The sequence below is a fragment of the Hippocampus zosterae genome, chromosome 12 (assembly GCF_025434085.1).
Source record: "Hippocampus zosterae strain Florida chromosome 12, ASM2543408v3, whole genome shotgun sequence".
Lineage (NCBI taxonomy): Eukaryota > Metazoa > Chordata > Actinopteri > Syngnathiformes > Syngnathidae > Hippocampus > Hippocampus zosterae.
In genome coordinates, this window is record NC_067462.1 from 16263096 (window position 1) to 16282213 (window position 19118).

At 43.5% G+C, this 19118-nt stretch overlaps 1 protein-coding gene across 3 annotated transcripts in view; it reads left to right on the forward strand.

Annotated features, from left to right (window-relative positions):
• mao (monoamine oxidase) overlaps positions 1–19118 on the forward strand; it is an 80810-nt gene that overhangs the window by 43897 nt on the left and 17795 nt on the right. Inside the window, exons 1-3 of one of the 3 annotated variants that reach the window (XM_052081783.1) lie at positions 3238–3402; positions 14717–14811; positions 15123–15260. The exons of 1 other annotated variant lie outside the window; for it this stretch is intronic. In XM_052081783.1, coding sequence (XP_051937743.1) covers positions 3279–3402; positions 14717–14811; positions 15123–15260 — 357 coding nt within the window. In that variant the 5' untranslated portion in view covers positions 3238–3278. Of the gene's footprint in view, positions 1–3237; positions 3403–14716; positions 14812–15122; positions 15261–19118 lie in introns of those variants that run through there. One more of the 3 variants, XM_052081785.1, reaches the window with a different exon arrangement.

Below are 19118 nucleotides of genomic sequence, written 5' to 3' on the forward strand. Positions count from 1 at the left end.
CACACACACACACACACACACACACTTGCGATTTTAACTTTCCAGAATCAGTAAACATTAAGTTCAGGTGCATTTTTTGAATGGCTATTACATCTGCAGCGTTGCCACACTGACACCAGTGATCCAAATTTTGAAAACAACAGTCGCTGATTGTTCGTCACTCATGGCAGCCAGTTGCCGAAACCCACACAGACAGATCAGCTTGGCCACGTCGCTTGCTATGTGCACTACACTGACATATGATAGCACATGGTAGTCTTAAAATGAATCCATAAACTACTAACTCACAAGTAAATCCCTTTAGCCTTCAAACGCTGACGTCAATAGTAAATTCTAATCAAGTTTAAACTGCAGAAAGATTTGGGTTTTTATCACTTAAATGTCTCTTTTAGTCACTCTAATGTGTGACTTTACACATTAGTCATGTGTTAGAAATACTAAATCTTAAATTGCTCTGTCATGAAAATGTAAACAGCTGGGATAGGCTCCAGCACATCCCTGACCCTTGTGAGGATAAAGAGGATTGGAAAACGGATGGATGGAATGATATGCGGTTGATGAACAAGATATTTTCCAGTCCATTAATTAATATTTAATTAAATGTTTGTTTTTTTTAAATCAATTTCACAAATATTTAATGTTAATTCCAACCATTAGGTATTTTTGTTCCATCCATAAAGTAAATGTTAGTTAGATCTAACATTCACAAATTGTTACTGCTTTACACCAAACTACAAATGTTAAATATACCGGTAGTTGATCCAACCTTTGATTTCAGTAATTGTATTACTTTGATCAAAATATACTCTCTCTCTCTCTCTCTCTCTCTCTCTCTCTCTCTCTCTCTCTCTCTCTCTATATATATATATATATATATATATATATATATATATATATAAAAATCCTCGTATCACCCCCCCCCCCCCCCCCCTCGGGTGGTGTCCGTCCCTCATTCAGCTCGGGTCCTCTACCAAAGGCCAGGAAGCTTGAGGGTTCTGCGCAGTATCCTTGCTGTTCCCAGCACTGCACATTTCTGGACTGAGATGTCCGATGTTGGTCCCAGGATCTGTTGCAACCACTCATCTAGTTTGGGGGTCACTGCCCCGAGTGCTCTGACCACCACAGGCATGACTGTCACCTTTACCTTCCAGGCTCTCTCCAGCTCCTGGAGGATGTGGAAAACCACACTTGAAGCCAATGGCAAGCCACTTACCAAAGTGTCCATCAAATGTGGCATATACCAAGGTGATGCACTCTCCCCACTGCTGTTCTGCATAGGACTGAACCCTCTAAGCCAAGTAATCACCAAGACAGGCTATGGATACCGCCTCAGAAATGGAGCTACAATCAGTCACCTCCTCTACATGGATGACATAAAGCTGCATGCTAAGAGTCGAAAGGGACATAGATTCCCTGATCCACACAACCAGGATCTACAGCAGCGACATCAGGATGTCATTCGGGCTTGAGAAATGTAGTCGGATGGTGACTAAGAGAGGAAAGGTAGTCCGCACTGAAGGGGTCTCACTCCCGAAGGAACAATAGCAGACATTGAGGACAGCTACAAGTACCTCGGTGTACCACAAGCCAATGGCAACCTCGAACTGGCAACAAGGAAAACAGCTATGGCCAAATACCTCCAGCGAGTGAGGCAAGTCCTAAGAAGCCAGCTCAATGGCAAGAATAAGACCCGGGCAATAAACAGCTATGCCCTGCCAGTGATCAGATACCCTGCAGGAATAATAAGGTGGCCAAAGGAAGAGATTCAGACCACGGACGTTCAGACCCGAAAGCTCCTAACCATGTATGTAGGGTTCCATCCCAAATCCAGCACCCTGAGACTGTACGCAAGCCGAAAGGAAGGAGGCCGGGGACTAGTGAGTGTGAGAGCTACTGTCCAGGATGAAACATCCAAGCTCCATGAATACATCAAGGAGAAGGCTCCAACGGATGACATACTCAGAGAATGTCACAGACAATGGGGAACAGAAGATGAGGTGCTGGAAGAGGGACCATCATGGGAGGACAAGCCCCTACACGGGATGTACCACCGGACCATAACTGAAGTGGCTGATCTCAATAAGTCCTATCAGTGGCTAGAGAGGGCTGGCCTGAAGGACAGCACAGAGGCACTCATCCTGGCTGCTCAGGAGCAGGCCCTGAGCACCAGAGCCATTGAGGCACACATATACCACACCAGAAAAGACCCAAGGTGTAGGTTGTGCAAAGAGGTACCTGAGACGATCCAACACATAACTGCAGGGTGCAAGATGCTGGCAGGGAAAGCCTAGATAGAACACCATAACCAGGTGGCTGGCATAGTCTACCGAAATATCTGTGCGGAGTATGGACTGGAAACCCCCAAGGTCAAAATGGGAAACACCTCCGAAGGTGGTGGAGAATGACAGAGCTAAGATCCTGTGGGACTTCCAGATCCAGACTGACAAGATGGTAATGGCGAACCAACCAGATATCGTGATCATAGATAAAGGGCCTAGGAAAGCCGTTGTAGTGCATGTAGCGGTCCCAAGTGATGGAAACATCAGAAAGAAAGAACACGAGAAACTCGAGAAATATCAAGGGCTCAGAGAGGAGCTGGAGGGAGCCTGGAAGGTAAAGATGACAGTCGTGCCTGTGGTGGTCGGAACACTCGGGGCAGTGACCCCCAAACTAGATGAGTGGTTGCAACAGATCCCGGGAACAACATCGGACATCTCAGTCCAGAAATGTGCAGAGCTGGGAACAGCAAGGATACTGCGCAGAACCCTCAAGCTTCCTGGCCTCTGGTAGAGGACCCGAGCTGAATGAGGGACGGACACCACCCGAGGGGGGTGAGACGAGGAATTTTTTTTAAATATATATATGTTTTAATATCAAGCAATTTGTCAGAAATTTAAAAATGGGAAATTTGTGAGTAATAATTCTGGTAAATATTTTATTCCAAATATGGAGTCATATTTTAAGATATCCTTAAATCAATTGGTAAACATTACATGAACATATATTATGCTCCAAAATATTGAATATCAAGTGAATCCAATGTCTACTTAATTTCCTCACTTTTATCCAAACATTAAGTATTAAGTTAAATTCAGTACTCAATATACTTTATGTTCTTCATTAGGGTCTTTTTTCTTGATTTTTGGGGGAGTAGGGAAGCGGTTTGCAAAATGGATGAATGTGTCACTTTTTTTACAACCACGCTGGGGGCGGAGTCATTGTGAGGGGTCCACGCCTGCCCGGCAGCTCCCGCCCACACATGTCTGTTTATAATACAGATGCGCCCTGCTATCAACGCAGCAGCGGCAGCAGCAGCAGCAGTCAGGACGACGAAAGCATCGAGCAAAATGACGGCGGTCGGCAACACATACGACGTGGTCGTGGTCGGCGGAGGAATATCCGGTAAGGAACGCGCCACTTTGACAATGACCCTGAATGTTTAAGAAACATATCGTGCAACAATTGGTAAATTGGCTTGACTGAAGCCTGATGGGAATGCGGAGGAGACAACTGTTGCACCGTAAGCTGCGGGTGCTACTACTGTACCACCCCCAAACACATGTGGATGATATTTTATAGCCTTTAGGAGGTTATATTATGTATGTACGATGAGCAGAAGCAGGTTCAGAAGAACGACGCCTGTTGAGTAAGAGCTAATGATCCACGCACAGCAGACTTTGTATTACATAAGAGCGGGAGGAAGGGTGGGAGGGTGTTGGGGTCGCTGCTGTCCTTTGGCTTGCTGGCTTGCTTACTTATTAATGACACAGACTTGTCATTGTCTTTGCCAAGCGGAACAAGTAAGTATTCTCTTATTATGTTCCGTTTTTTTTGTATCATTTCATATCCATGCAGTGTTTTTGTCATTAAATTTTGCTTTCATTTTATTTTTTATTATATGTAGTATTTTTTAATTACTTTTATTTTTTTTAGTACTGAACAGCACAAAAATAAGGACGTTTTAGTAAGGTGCTGCTTTATTGAAGCACTGCTTTTTAACAATCAATCTTATACCATTGGAAAGCCTGTTACTGACCTTTAAAATGGTGCCACATTACACAAGTATTTGTGCAGCAGAAATGAGCACAGTATATGGGTTGTGCCCTTGAAAAAAAATGCTAAACTTTCTCTGCCTTTACCTTTGTCTCTCGTTTGCTGTTTGGTGGATTGTATTATTGTTGTTTGAACAATTTATTCACTTAAAAATAAGTGGCCTCATAAGCATGTGGAAGAACCGGGCTCAGCCACAACAGCCTGGCACACCCTCCTCATACCTGTCACCAACTGCTGTGGGATGGCATCCCATTCTTCTAGTTAAAAAAATCTGCATTTGTAATAATAAAATATTTAGTTGGTTTTAATGTAACATTATTATTATTATTATTATTATTATTAATATGGGTTTCAGTCAAACGGCCTGGTGGTCCAGTGGTTAACACGTTGACCTGCCACGTTCTGAAAAACATCCATTGCAGGCTGATTGAACACTCGAACTTGTCCCTAGGTGTGAGTGTGAGCATGGGGGGTTGTTCGTCTGTGCCCTGCAATAAGCTGGCAACCTCTTCAGGGCGTCCTCCGCCTACTGCCCAAAGACAGCTGGGATAGGCTCCAGCACCCCCAGTGACACTTGCAAGGATAAAGTGGATCGGAAAATGGATAGATGGATAGTTGTAGTCATGGTTGTAGTAATAGTAGTAGTCCTAGCATCAGTATTATTAGTAGTATTATTCTAGTTGCCGAACTTTATTATATAATGTCCAAAACTCATAAGTATTTATTCAATACAGTGTTACTGCACAAAGGCCACACCTTTCGATGAGGAGGAACATGCCATGTCTAAACATGAATCAATCTATCTGTCAAAGGCCACACCATTCGATGAGGAGGAACACGCCATGTCTAAACCTGAATCAATCTATCCGTCAAAGGCCACACCTTTCGATGAGGAGGAACATGCCATGTCTAAACCTGAATCAGTCTATCAGTCGTCTTCATTTATTTGCTTAACCACAAATGATGGCGTTTTGGCTTTGTTTTTATGTTTGTCTGTTTTTCGTTTTTCAAATATTAAACAATGGAGGACTAATGGTGGTGGTAGCTTTGCTCCTGGTAACATAATTGTGGATGCATACAACGGTCAGAGACTGCGGGTATGCCATTTATGTTCAAATTGCCACATAACAAAACATCATAAAACTTAACTCCACCCTTGTGCTGCTGAGTTTTTTTTTTGGAGTGTCTGTTTTGCCTAACAATTGAATTCAAATGGGCTCAGCAGTATACTCTTTAATGTTCATGTCCATGAAATGAAAAAGTTACATATACTCTATAGTACTATTATTTTACTGATGGGTAAATGGAGGCCTCTTTTGAGCAAGGCATTTATTTGTCTTAAGTGGCCCAGCAGCTAACTGGGAAAAGGTGTTTACAGTATTAGAGGAGGAGCCACCATTTCAGGAAATACGCCAAGACTAATATGAGTATCAGTAAATACTGGAAGATGTTGATTCTTAAAAGTTTGAAGGTTACAATTTTTGCTCTTGTATAGGCAACGTGTGTGCAGTCTGGTTTGATGGACTGTAACTTGGGAAATACATGCACCATGCTACTGGAGTCATGCAAGATATATTTTAGTCCAGGCAATTCAAAATGACAGGATGAGAAAACAAAAGTCTGCTCAATTTATTTAATGGGGTAAACATTGCTCGGTGCCGCGGAAGACTATTGATCCACTCTTCTATTGTCCTCACTCCAAGCCAGTAAATAATGTTGGATTGTTACACTTTCAAACTCACGTTGTGAATCGAGTCGTATGTCGATATGCACCTGCACCTCAATCTTTGTTGTCAATAGTGGTGTGCGAGACTACAAGATTTGTGATCCGATACTGAATCAACACAGAGCTTGTAACGCCAATATTGGTAACTCTTTTAATAATTAAGGCGCTGAATTGTGAAATTGCAACATTTCTATGACCTCAAACTGTTTTGTTCCTTTAGATCAGGCATGTCCAAAGTCCGGCCCGGGGGCCAAATCCGGCCCGCGGTCGAATTTCATCCGGCCCTCGGCCCTGTCATAAAATCAGTGCCGTCCGGCCCGCAGGTTGGGCGCAATGGAACACGTGTTGCATTGACTGAGGTCTCGTAGACTGGTGTGTGATGTTTCATAGAGTACTGCTTCCCTCTAGTGGCTAAATGAGTAATAGCATTCACTAAATGAGTAATAGCATTTAGACACTAGGGGGCATCACTCACGAGTTAACAAGACATCACTCCGTGTTTATATTGACTGATATGTCACATTTGAAATGATCCTTGCAGTTGTGGATATGTGTATTGCTTGTTCATTTCCCTGTTGTTCGAGTCAAAGTTTTGTGACTATTGAAAAATCATGGTGATACATTTTATGTTTCAAATCAATTTGCACTCAGGAGACTTCTGTTTAAGAAAAAGTCAAGTGAATAAGCAGTTGCATGTGATATACCTGTTTCAGTCACACATTGACTACGAAGAGAACTAAATTTCCCACAGCACCGATTGGACAAGCAATGTAATGTGATCATCTGCAGCCAGTGATGGCCAAGTGGGTGTGTCATAACTAATTGACATCTTGAGTTGGGTGTAACTTACCTTCTATGGCAGAGGCTTCGTCGAACCCGTGAGACCGATTCACCGGACGAATCGAACCCAGGTTGAGAACCACTGGTATATTGTAAGCATTTCAGTTGCTCTGCTGGGTTCCATCAGTGTTTTTTTGGGGGGGGGGGGGGGGGGGGTTAGCACAGCATTTGGAGAGACTTGCCGATGATTGATGGTTTCAGGTTGCAGCGATGCGAGATGCTTTCTTTGTGTTGTGGGCTCCTCTCAGCCGACGCCCTCCTTGCGCTGGCTTCAGCAGAGCGTTTCTCTTGTCAGTCAGACTCATTCAGACATTTAGGTCAGTGTCGCTTCAAATTCTACTCAAGTGTACCCAACAAATGGTGGAGAGACAAGCTAATTCACTAAGGGTAGCGTCAACCCGCTTGTGTGTCACATTAGGCCCTTGTAACGACATCATTTGTTTACACGTATAAAACCGTCACGGTCCGCTCAGATGACTGTTTCTCTCCGCACTTGAAACGCAATTGTCCTTTTGCTGCTGGAGACTGCCGCCCATGGCCAGCGGTCCCTCAGGGTGGAATGACTTTTACGAGGCGACATTAAAGCTTTGTGACATCCACTTATCACAGTGAAAAGGACGGGGGAAGAAAAGGAAGCAGAAGGAAATTCGTCTCCCTGCTTTGTGTCAGCAGATGTAAATCAAATAGGGGCAGCTAAGAATGTGGGTAGGAAATGGATAAGGAGTGAGAGGATGTGAAAGGGGAAGAGGGTGTAAGTGGGGGTGCTTGAAAAGGGGGGGAGCAGCTACAATCAATGGAGGCCCCCCAAAAAAGACCAGGATGATGAATACTCCCCCCACCCCCAAAAGAGTAAATAATTGACACATAAAACGAATAACAAATAACCTAACTATCAACACTGAAAGCAAACTTTGCCTACATAACCATTGAAACTCAACCTGGAATGTTTTGCGATCAAAACACAATCAAGTGAAAGAAAAGTAACAAGCGTATATTTTTAATTTCCAAATAGTTCATTCGCTAGCCTGCTAAAACCTTTTTCGAATTTTTAAAGGTCAAGTGTGAAGTAATTTTGTAAAATCTAAAGCAAATGTTTTTACGTCACATGGAAAGTCGCAGAATAAAAGCATTTTTGTTGTGAAGCACGTTGCTATGAGTTTAACTATGAACCTGGGTGTGTTTCATGAAAAAAGGAAACGAAAGTAGGCTTTAAATAGTTTTCATCCAAGTGTTACTCAACAGATGGTTGGCCGACTTTATTTCACGCTTGACCTTTAAGTTAAAAATGTATGCCCCCCCAATCCCAGTTTAATGCCCCTTCAACATGGCCATTGATCTGCAACACACATGACCTGCCAATTGCCTGTCTTGCCTGTCTTGTTGTCTAGTAAAAATGTAAGATCAGAGAGCAGAAAATCCATTCATGGAAAGGAGACCACTTTTCTTTTTCTTTTTTTTTCCAACTTTGGCTGCATTCAAATGCACTACATGTCCATGCAACATTTCATCACTTTTTGTGTTGTTAATACCATGTGCGATGACAAGGCTACCCTGAATCCCTGAAGAATTTGTATTGCTAAATTTATTCCCAACAGCCTATTTTGTTCACTTTATAGCTGCCTGGTGTTACTTAAGCGACACTATATTAACAATAGGACCCTTTCTTGAACCAACCAATCATAGTTTACGTTTGCTTGAAGAGGAACAGCTAGCTGGCCTACAGTCAACCTAAGCATGGAACGAATTTAAACTTGTGTATCAGTGTCCCATTATAAACAAATTCCTGCTTGTTTATATGAGTCTTGATGGCAGCACTGTTGCGTTTTGGACTCAAAACATTTGATAGGTTTCGGAGTAACGGCGCAGTGTAAATTCAAATTTTTCATTCTCACTAAAATTCTCATTAGAACAAGCCACTGAGCATAGGGTCAACATGCTCAGTCAAGGACATGAGACATTGCACCATGTGGATCAAGGAGATTAACTGAGAGAAACTCTCAGTGTCATGATTGAAGGGACCCGCTTGTTAGCTTCTAGTGCAGGGGTGTCCAAACTTTTTGCCAAGGGGGCCAGATTTTATGTGGTAAAATGTCGGGGGGCCGACCTTGGCTGACATTCTTTACATTGAACAACAATATTGTTCAACAAATTTTAGTAAGCCAGTCTGATTCATATTTCCATTTTTATTTTAATTTCAACAATCTTAAGAATTTATTTTGGTTCATTTGAAACAGGTATATCACAAGCAACTGCTTATTCACTTGACTTTTTCTTAAACAGAAGTCTCCTGAGTGCAAATTGATTGATTTGAAACACAAAATGTATAACCATGACTTTTCAATAGTCACAAAACCTTTGACTCGAACAACAGGGAAATGAACAAGCAATACACATATCCACAACTGCAAGGATCATTTGAAATATGACGTATCAGTCAACATAAACACGGAGTGATGTCTTGTTAACTCGTGAGTGATGCCCTCTAGTGTCTAAATGCTATTACTCATTTAGTGAATGCTATTACTCATTTAGCCACTAGAGGGAAGCAGTACTCTATGAAACATCACTCACCAGTCTACGAGACCTCAGTCAATGCAACACGTGTTCCATTGCGCCCAACCTGCGGGCCAGACGGCACTGATTTTATGACAGGGCCGAGGGCCGGGTGAAATTCGACCGCGGGCCGGATTTGGCCCCCGGGCCGGACTTTGGACATGCCTGTTCTAGTGGATTGCCTCTGTTTACTTTCAAGGAAGAAGAGCAGACGGCATTTCATTTGAAAGTTGCATGCGCTCGCGCGAGTATGTGTGTGTGTGCGTGTGTGTGTGTGTGTGTGCGCACGTGCATGCGTGCATGCATGTGTGTGTGTCTGACCATTTTAAAAAGCATCCTGGTTGTCCGGTGCAGAATGGAGTGCACGAAATGTGGGAGACATTGGATGCTGCCAAGTGACTTCATATTAACCATTAGAAGCACCGCCGTTGCCAAGGCAACGGCATGGCACTGGTTTTATTTCCCCATTGCTCTGTGTGTGTAGTGTGCGTGTGTGTGTTTACATCTGAGATAAATTTGCTATACCTGTCGTGAAAAGTCCCCTGTTGTGAATTTTTTTTTGCTGCAAACATGATTTCGTTGTAGAGGAGTTACACTATATTGGAGAGCCTCGCGTGAATCAGGAGAGGCTTAAATCGTGGCTAATTGCTGATTTGAGACACACACACACACAAGTCAGGCAAGTGTACCACTACACTATCAGCGACTACAAATATATGATCGCCCGCTTCTGTCAGCTCCCACGTGTAAAAATCCTCGAATTCCAAAACACTGCTTGCTATGGAATGTACTGTATTGTGTATTGAGTAAGTCTATACTGTACCTGTAATTGTCATTGATTAACTTTTAAAAATATTCATTAATGCTTTTTAATCCTTAGTATCCTATGCAGGGGTGTCAAACTCATTTCACATTGTGGGTCACATATGGCCCACTTAACATCTAAGTGGGCCGGACCATTAAAATTATACCATACTCTACTATAAATAACCAAAACAATATGTCTTTCCGGGCGGCCCGGTAGTCTAGTGGTTAGCACGTCGGCTTCACAGTGCAGAGGTACCAGGTTCGATTCCAGCTCCGGCCTCCCTGTGTGGAGTTTGCCTGTTGTCCCCGGGCCTGCGTGGGTTTTCTCCGGGTGCTCCGGTTTCCTCCCACATTCCAAAAACATGCATGGCAGGCTGATTGAACACTCTAAATTGTCCCTAGGTATGAGTGTGAGCGTGGGTGGTTGTTCGTCTCTGTGTGCCCTGTGATTGGCTGACAACCAATTCAGGGTGTCCCCCACCTGCTGCCCGAAGACAGCTGGGATAGGCTCCAGCACCCCCCGCGGCCCTAGTGAGGATCAAGCGACTCGGAAGATGAATGAATGAATGAATATGTCTTTCCTTTGTTTTGGTCTAAAGAAGCACAAGAACATTTCGGAAAATGTTGACAATTAATGAGCATGTCTTTTACAAAGCATTTCATGAAGCACCTTAGATTTCCTGAGACAAATGTGCAGTTTACTTTTATCATTCACATATATGCATTGCAACTGATCCCACTGATTGTACAAAGGTACAAAACTTTAACAAATAATTGGCATTGAAAAATACAGCAATGAATTTTAAGATTAAACTAGATTTATAAAGAAAGTATTTTTTAAACCATTTACATGTGTGCATATAAAATCTAAATTGTTGTCTGCTGTTTTGGGTCTATCTCAGTGACAGACTGAGACTGCTGTTGTCTTCTTTTCTGATCAAAACAATGCTGTCTTCTGCTCTGATCAAAACAGTGTGTCCCCTAGCCGATACTACATGAATTGCACCTTATTAAAAATACAATACAATACAATACATGCTGATTTATATAGCGAAATATTCATTCTGTCTCTTTTATGCATTTTATTTTCACTTTTCTGATCGAACCTCCTTGGGGGTCGGTTCCGGCCCATGGGCCGTAGGTTTGACACCCATGCTATTATGCATAATAAAGGTGACATTGTGTGTGACAATAAAGAGTCATTGTTGAAAAATACATTAGAAAAGGACTGAATCAAACAATTGCAAATCACTGCGAGCTTGTTTTCATTGTTCAGTCTAGATTTGTACAAACTACCCAGCCAATCTGAAAGATGAAAGCTTAAACCATAATTTCCCACCTTTTTGTCTGGATGCTCATGTTCTGTGCCAATTCAGGCAAGAATAGCTTTTTATCCTAGTTGCTCTCAGTATTTTTTTATATATAAGAAAAGAATAATACGAGCTTTTAAATCAAACCAAACAATCTTTCTTATCAAAGGAAAATCTTAATAGGCAGCTACTGTTTCTTCATCCGCCTTATAGCTGTGGGCATAAACAAGCAATGCACAGATGCTCTTTGTTTCCAAAGACAGACAATGACCTTTTCCAGGCACAGGTAATAGCATCACTTTAATAACGCTGTCTCTACGGCTAATGTGTTCTCCAAAGCCTGGATGGGCTGAGTGTGTTTGTGTAAGAAGGGCCCACTAGTTGGTTTAACGCAGGCCAAACGATGTTTAAAGTAGTATAAACCTTTCCAGACTCAGTGTGGCTTTGATGGATTTGGAAGCAGTAGGAAGGCTGAAAGTGTATTCAGGCCAAAATCTGGGCAACCATTGTAAAAATAAGAAAGGACAGCTGGTTTTATTTTTGGCTCTTAATCGGTCACACATTGAAATACAGACCAAGGATTTATTTCCAATGAATTAGTTCCTGACTAAACACAAGGATCAGAATGCAGGAGCAGTGAAATGGTTTCCTTTCACTTTTTATCTTAAAGGTCTCAAATGTTCCATTAAATAAGTGCCTTCCCTCAAGATTCTCAAGCCTCTTCTTAAACTCTTTCAGGCGCTTCAATTTTCAAATGCAAAGGCATTCTATCAATACCGACAGAAAGCCTGTCAGTCCCTCCCTGCTGGTCGCCCGTTTTCCCGCCTGTCTAGTCCGGCAACATTTTGTAAATTGCCCACATCTGTTCAAATGTACTTGCATGAAATATGGTTGTGTAAATCAGGATTATGCACATTTTGTAAATTCCTAGTTTAGTCCCACATCTTCCTGTTTAACTCCCACTATCCAAATGTGAAAATCCCTGGAATTTTGTAATCCTACGCATGCTTTGCATCAGTGTACAGACTCACTACAGTGTACGGTATATATTTTCTGCATGCTTGTTTTGAGGAGTTATTTTTTTTTTTTTTGGTCAGGAACATAATTCCTACCTCACATGAACCAGCAACAACACAGATGGTGTTTTGCTAAAACCCCCCAAATAAAGCAGGCTCCTCATCTGACATTCTCCAGTACCACCCAGGCAGGCACTGTGTGTGTGTGTGTGTGTGTGTGTGTGTGTGTGTGTGTGTGTGTGCGCGCGCGTGCGTGCATGCATGTGTGCGTGTGCGTTTTTTCCCACGCCCAAGTTCCTTCAGACTGAGGTCAGTTTGAAAAAGGCTGCCACAGAGTATGAAAGCCAGCCCCTTTTCTCGCATCAGATGATTCCCCCCTGTCTGACTTGTGGTGAGTTTCTCAAGTGTTCATCGACGGTTACCACAAGTCAACACATTTGAAGTTGGAAAATGAGTAAATTAATCCAACTCCTTTGACTCCTACTGTGATGAGAATAACGAAAGAGATTGAAATGGATGGTCAAATGAAGAAAGGACAAAAGGTTGGTTGTTAGACACAAAGAGAAAAGGGTGAGGCGAACAAGACTAGAGAAGTCTACTAAGTAGAAATGAGAGTCCAGAAGACTTGCACGGGATCATAAGAAAACAAAACTAGAATCCATATACAGTAGCTACTCAGGATTTAAATATCAACAGGAGCTAAGCTTTCATTTGTCCATCTACATGTTAGTAGACCATTTCTGGATTGACGGGGGTTGATATAAGACAAACGGCCTGTACCATTTAAAATACTGGTTTAACAGCAAAAATGAGAAGAAAAGAAATAAACTATTAACGACGGTGAGGACAGTTTTAAAGCGCCACATTTGTGTTTATTTGTCCTCATCCATAGTAGACAGCAACAGCATAGAATTTCCTGGCCAGAGTAAAAAACTACAACAAAAAAGGTGTTGAATGACATTTGTTTGTCCAACAACATGCTAGGAGGCTACTCTCGTTCACAGAGGATGATGTAAGATGAGTTTTATTGTTACCGGAGTGAGCAAAGAAAAATGCTTTAAGAGAAGTAAAAAACATGTACAGTAAAACATTTGTGTTTGTTTGACAAGGTCCTAGAAGACCACCAAATGTTTTCTAGAATGGTATAAGACAATTTTTGTTTCTGCGGTATGACAGACAATTCCATTATGGGTCAAATGGCAAAAAAAGAACATTGTTTTACTCTAATAGAAATTTAAAAAACCAAACAAAAGCACAGTAGTTGTGTAGTTGTGTGTTTGTGTGTTCTGTTAGGCAGCAGACCACTTCCGAGTTCAGGGCGGATGATTTAAGACCTTGCTTTTAAATGTTTTACATTTGACAGAGTTAAGAAAAAATCCCTCCCTCTGGATCTGTTATGAAATCGAGGTAAACTCTTCTTTCACGCCTTGCATTTGTCAGAGGTAACGATTAACCGGACAGGTAAACATAAATCGGACTGTTTTCAAGTTCAAGTCAACTTTATCGTCAAAATGTGCTACATGTGCAACATACAGCACGGATGAAATTACTTTCCTCGCAACCACAGGAGAGAGAGGAGACGCTGCGGGTGCCCACGCTGCTATCAAAAGAACAATGAACATAAAATAACAAAATAATACAACACAACACATAAGACACAGACAGTCATGCAATCTCAACCACTTTTTCTGCATACACTTTGTTGTTAGAAGCAGTTATAGATGAAAGAGATGTGAATCGAAGTGTCCTTTCACCAGTGGAACACAGACCCTCATGCTGAAAATGTGCACACGCTTGCTGCAAGTTAAGTTTGAAAGCACCAAGAAGCCGTAGCGTCCATTAACAAAAAAGAAATTGGCTCACATCTCGTCCCATGTAAATCCACTTCAATTCCAAACCACGACTCCCACTTCCACATACGCATTGGCACTGTGCGCTGACGCTCCTCTACTCATTGCTGGCTCCTCAAGCCATGCATCCATCCAGCCGCAGACTGTCCAACAGCACCGACATTTCTGCTGAACAAAGCGGGGCTGTGAAAAATGCTGCCCATTTCAGGCGCAAAAAACACAAGTGTCTTGGGGCTGTCCAGCAGTCAGATGGCTCCTACATTCCTTCCAATAAAAAAATCAGTGCTGGTACGTGCGTGATGCCGAGAAGGCGCAACCACCAAGCGCAGATTCTTTTTCTTGGACGAATGTCATGGCCAAAAATGCTGAAAACAATCCACATCACGTCCACACGATGAAACAACAACACCATGTGACAAAACAAACCACAAAAAACAACAACAAAAAGAAAGGCTCTTGAAGAGCACTTGCTGACGGCTGCCTGCTCGGTCGCCATCTTGTTGATGACTTGTGGTGATGACTTGTCTTGTGACTGATAAGGTCATCTTTTCCCCTTGTCAGGGTTGAGTGCAGCCAAGTTGTTGCTGGAGAACGACGTGAGTCCTGTTGTTTTGGAAGCCCGCGACAGAGTTGGCGGTCGTACGTTCACTGCGCGGGTAAGTTCCGAAAGTCCCGAGATGAAACAAGCCTCAGGACTTTCTTGCTGTACCATGAAACACACTTTACTATGAGTATAAAGTTGTAAGTTAATCTTAATGAATTGATTTTTAATCTTAAAGTCATTTCGCATTTGCTTCCATTTTCAGCATAGCAATTTTGTACTGTTTATGAACGTGCTAGTGACTGCAAACAATCCATGCAATCCTTGCATGTGCACATGTTTGGACCTTGGAAAGCCATCAATAAAAGATGCCTCCTTATAGCTGAGTCAATGTCTTAACTGCATTTATATGATCTTTTATTTTAGAATAAGGAGACCAAATGGGTGGACCTGGGGGGTGCTTACGTCGGTCCGACACAGAATCGCATTCTCCGATTGGCTAAGCAATATGGTGTCAAGACCTACAAAGTCAACGAGAAGGAGCGGCTGTTGCATTATGTCGACGTGAGTGTTCGAACATTCTTGGTACATGGATTTTGGGCGGGATTTTTTATATATGTATATATATATATATATATATTTTAAAAAAAATCCTCATCTCACCCCTCGGGTGGTGTCCGTCCCTCATTCAGCTCGGGTCCTCTACCAGAGGCCAGGAAGCTTGAGGGTTCTGCGCAGTATCCTTGCTGTTCCCAGCACTGCACATTTCTGGACTGAGATGTCCGATGTTGTTCCCGGGATCTGTTGCAACCACTCATCTAGTTTGGGGGTCACTGCCCCGAGTGCTCCGACCACCACAGGCACAACTGTCACCTTTACCTTCCAGGCTCTCTCCAGCTCCTCTCTGAGCCCTTGGTATTTCTCGAGTTTCTCATGTTCCTTCTTCCTGATGTTTCCATCACTTGGGACCGCTACATCCACTACAATGGCTTTCCTCTGCCCTTTATCTCTCTTCTCTCTATCTCTCTTTGCACAACCTACACCTTGGGTCTTGTCTGGTGTGGTATATCTGGGCCTCGATGGCTCTGGTGCTCAAGGCCTGCTCCTGAGCAGCCAGGATGAGTGCCTCTGTGCTGTCCTTCAGGCCAGCCCTCTCTAGCCACTGATAGGACTTCTTGAGATCAGCCACTTCAGTTATGGTCCGGTGGTACATCCCGTGTAGGGGCATGTCCTCCCATGGTGGTCCCTCTTCCAGCGCCTCATCTTCTGTTCCCCATTGTCTGAGACATTCTCTGAGTACGTCATCCGTTGGAGCCTTCTCCTTGATGTATTCATGGAGCTTGGATGTTTCATCCTGGACAGTGGCTCTCACACTCACTAGTCCCCGGCCTCCTTCCTTTCGGCTTGCGTACAGTCTCAGGGTGTTGGATATGGGATGAAACCCTCCTTGCATGGTTAGGAGCTTTCGGGTCTGAACGTCCGTGGTCTGAATCTCTTCCTTTTGCCACCTTATTATTCCTGCAGGGTATCTGATCACTGGCAGGGCATAGCTGTTTATTGCCCGGGTCTTATTCTTGCCATTGAGCTGGCTTCTTAGGACTTGCCTCACTCGCTGGAGGTATTTGGCCATAGCTGTTTTCCTTGTTGCCAGTTCGAGGTTGCCATTGGCTTGTGGTACACCGAGGTACTTGTAGCTGTCCTCAATGTCTGCTATTGTTCCTTCGGGAGTGAGACCCCTTCAGTGCGGACTACCTTTCCTCTCTTAGTCACCATCCGACTACATTTCTCAAGCCCGAATGACATCCCGATGTCGCTGCTGTAGATCCTGGTTGTGTGGATCAGGGAATCTATGTCCCTTTCGCTCTTAGCATACAGCTTTATGTCATCCATGTAGAGGAGGTGACTGATTGTAGCTCCATTTCTGAGGCGGTATCCATAGCCTGTCTTGGTGATTACTTGGCTTAGGGGGTTCAGTCCTATGCAGAACAGCAGTGGGGAGAGTGCATCACCTTGGTATATAACACATTTGATGGACACTTGGGTAAGTGGCTTGCCATTGGCTTCAAGTGTGGTTTTCCACATCCTCGTCGAGTTCGCAACGAAGGCTCTTAGGGTCCTGTTCACCTTATACAACTTCAAGCATTCAGTGATCCATGTATGTGGCATCGAGTCATAGGCTTTCTTGTAATCAATCCAAGCTATGCACAGGTTGGTACGTCGGGACCTGCAGTCTTGTGCAACTGTTCTGTCAACCAGGAGCTGATGTTTGGCTCCCCTGGTATCTCTACCAATGCCCTTCTGTGCTTCGTTCATGTATTGATCCATGTGTCCACTTATCTTAGCCGCAATGATGCCTGTGGAGAGACAGGTTATTGGCCGATAGTTGGATGGGACTGCACCCTTCGAGGGATCCTTCATGATCAGGATCGTTCGCCCTTCGGTTAGCTATTCTGGGTGAGTCCCATCCCTCAGCAGCTGGTTCATTTGTACTGCTAGGCGCTAATGGAGTGCTGTGAGTTTCTTTAGCCAGTAGGTGTGGACCATGTCCGGGCCTGGTGCTGTCCAGTTCTTCATATCTGAGACTCTTTCCTGTATGTCTGCCACTGTTATGGTAACTGGGTTCTGTTCAGGGAGGTTGCTGTGCTCCTCTCTCAGGGTCACCAGCCATTGTGCACTGCTGTTATGTGCAACCTCCTTCTCCCATATGCCTTTCCAGTACCTTTCAGTTTCTAGTCTTGGTGGGTCAGCTCTGTTGTTAGGACTCTGCCACTGAGCGTACACTTTCGCAGGTTGTGTTGCGAACAGCCTCTTTATTCGTCTGGCCTCATTCTCTTTCGTGTACCGCTTTAGGCGACCGGACAAGGCTTGGAGCCTTTGTTTGGCAGTTTCGAGTGCTTCAGGTATGGTCATCTGGATGTACCTCTCGGGTATCGGCCTTTTCATCACACCTCTCTGGGCCTCCGCCATGATCTTAGCTTCCAGGTCAATTGCTGCCTCGCTCAGCATTTCATTCATTGGGGCTGGCCACCCAATCTCATCATATGCATTCATTGGGGCTGGCCACCCAATCTCATCATCTGCATTCATTGGGGCTTGCCTCCCAATCTCTTGTATGACATCCTCCTCTGATCTCGCAGCCTGGGGCCCTTCACCATGGAACCTGCGTTGTACAGTGCACTCCGCTTAATAGAACACCGGTTAATAGAGTAATCCGCTTAGTAGAGCAAAAGGCTCTGGAACGGATTTGCCTAATGCAATTTCCTATAAAGATACTCCGCTTAGTAGAACAGATCTCCGCTTAATAGAACAGGCCGTAAGCAATGAACATTGTAAACTAGTGGTTTTCGAAGTGTAGCTATCGCGATACTGTACCACTATCGCGAGCAAACGCGGTAGTTCTAGCCGTATACAGTAACAGGTAGCACGCGTCACTCCACACATAGACACACGCACGTCACAATGGCTTCAACTTCATTCAAGAGACGAGAGAGAGACGAAGTGTAGCTATCGCGATACTGTACCACTATCGCGAGAAAACGCGGTAGTTCTAGCCGTATACAGTAACAGGTAGCACGCGTCACTCCACACATAGACACACGCACGTCACAATGGCTTCAACTTCATTCAAGAGACGAGAGAGAGACGAAGTGTAGCTATCGCGATACTGTACCACTACCTTGGTACAGTATCGACCTGGAAGGCAATTGCTGCCTTAGAATGGCGTTGGAGTTTGAGCAACTCGGCACGTGTGCACAGCCATTGTGTAATCAAGGGCTATCCTTGCTAGCGTGGCAGCATTGCTAATCAGCTTTTCCTTGGCAGATTGTAATCCAAAAGGCCAGCGCTTGCTTTCAGTATCAGCAGGCTTCTGAGCCCTGCAGCGGTCAGCACTGTAATCTTTCATGTCACTCATTGGCCAGCAGACTTTTTATTAGACATTTTATCACCTTATTATATTTTTACAGTAGGCTTTATGACTCAAGCAGTATCGCACAGCTTCATTGCAATTTTGTGACAAACATCGGGTAATTAAGTGCTAGGCTGATCTTTATTGGCATGTTATTTGTGTGCCTTAATTTCTTTTTTGTACAATGGCAGACCCAAATGTTTTTTATTTAAAAGCAGTTTTGGAGTATCACTGGAATTCAAAGAAATTAAAAACAAAAAGAACTGAAATATTACATGACTCTAGTGAACATGGACACACATAAAATTGCAGTCATATGTCTGATAGTAATGAAATGTGAATCATCATTAAAAGACGGTGTAGCCAAGTAACGTAATATTGTATCTGATATTGGGCAGGGAACTTGTTGACACCATGCGATTAAACTAACATACAGAACCAGCAATATACAGATTAGAATGTACTACGATTGCTAATGGTAATTAATGTGAAGGATGCAAACTTTTTGGGCTGTT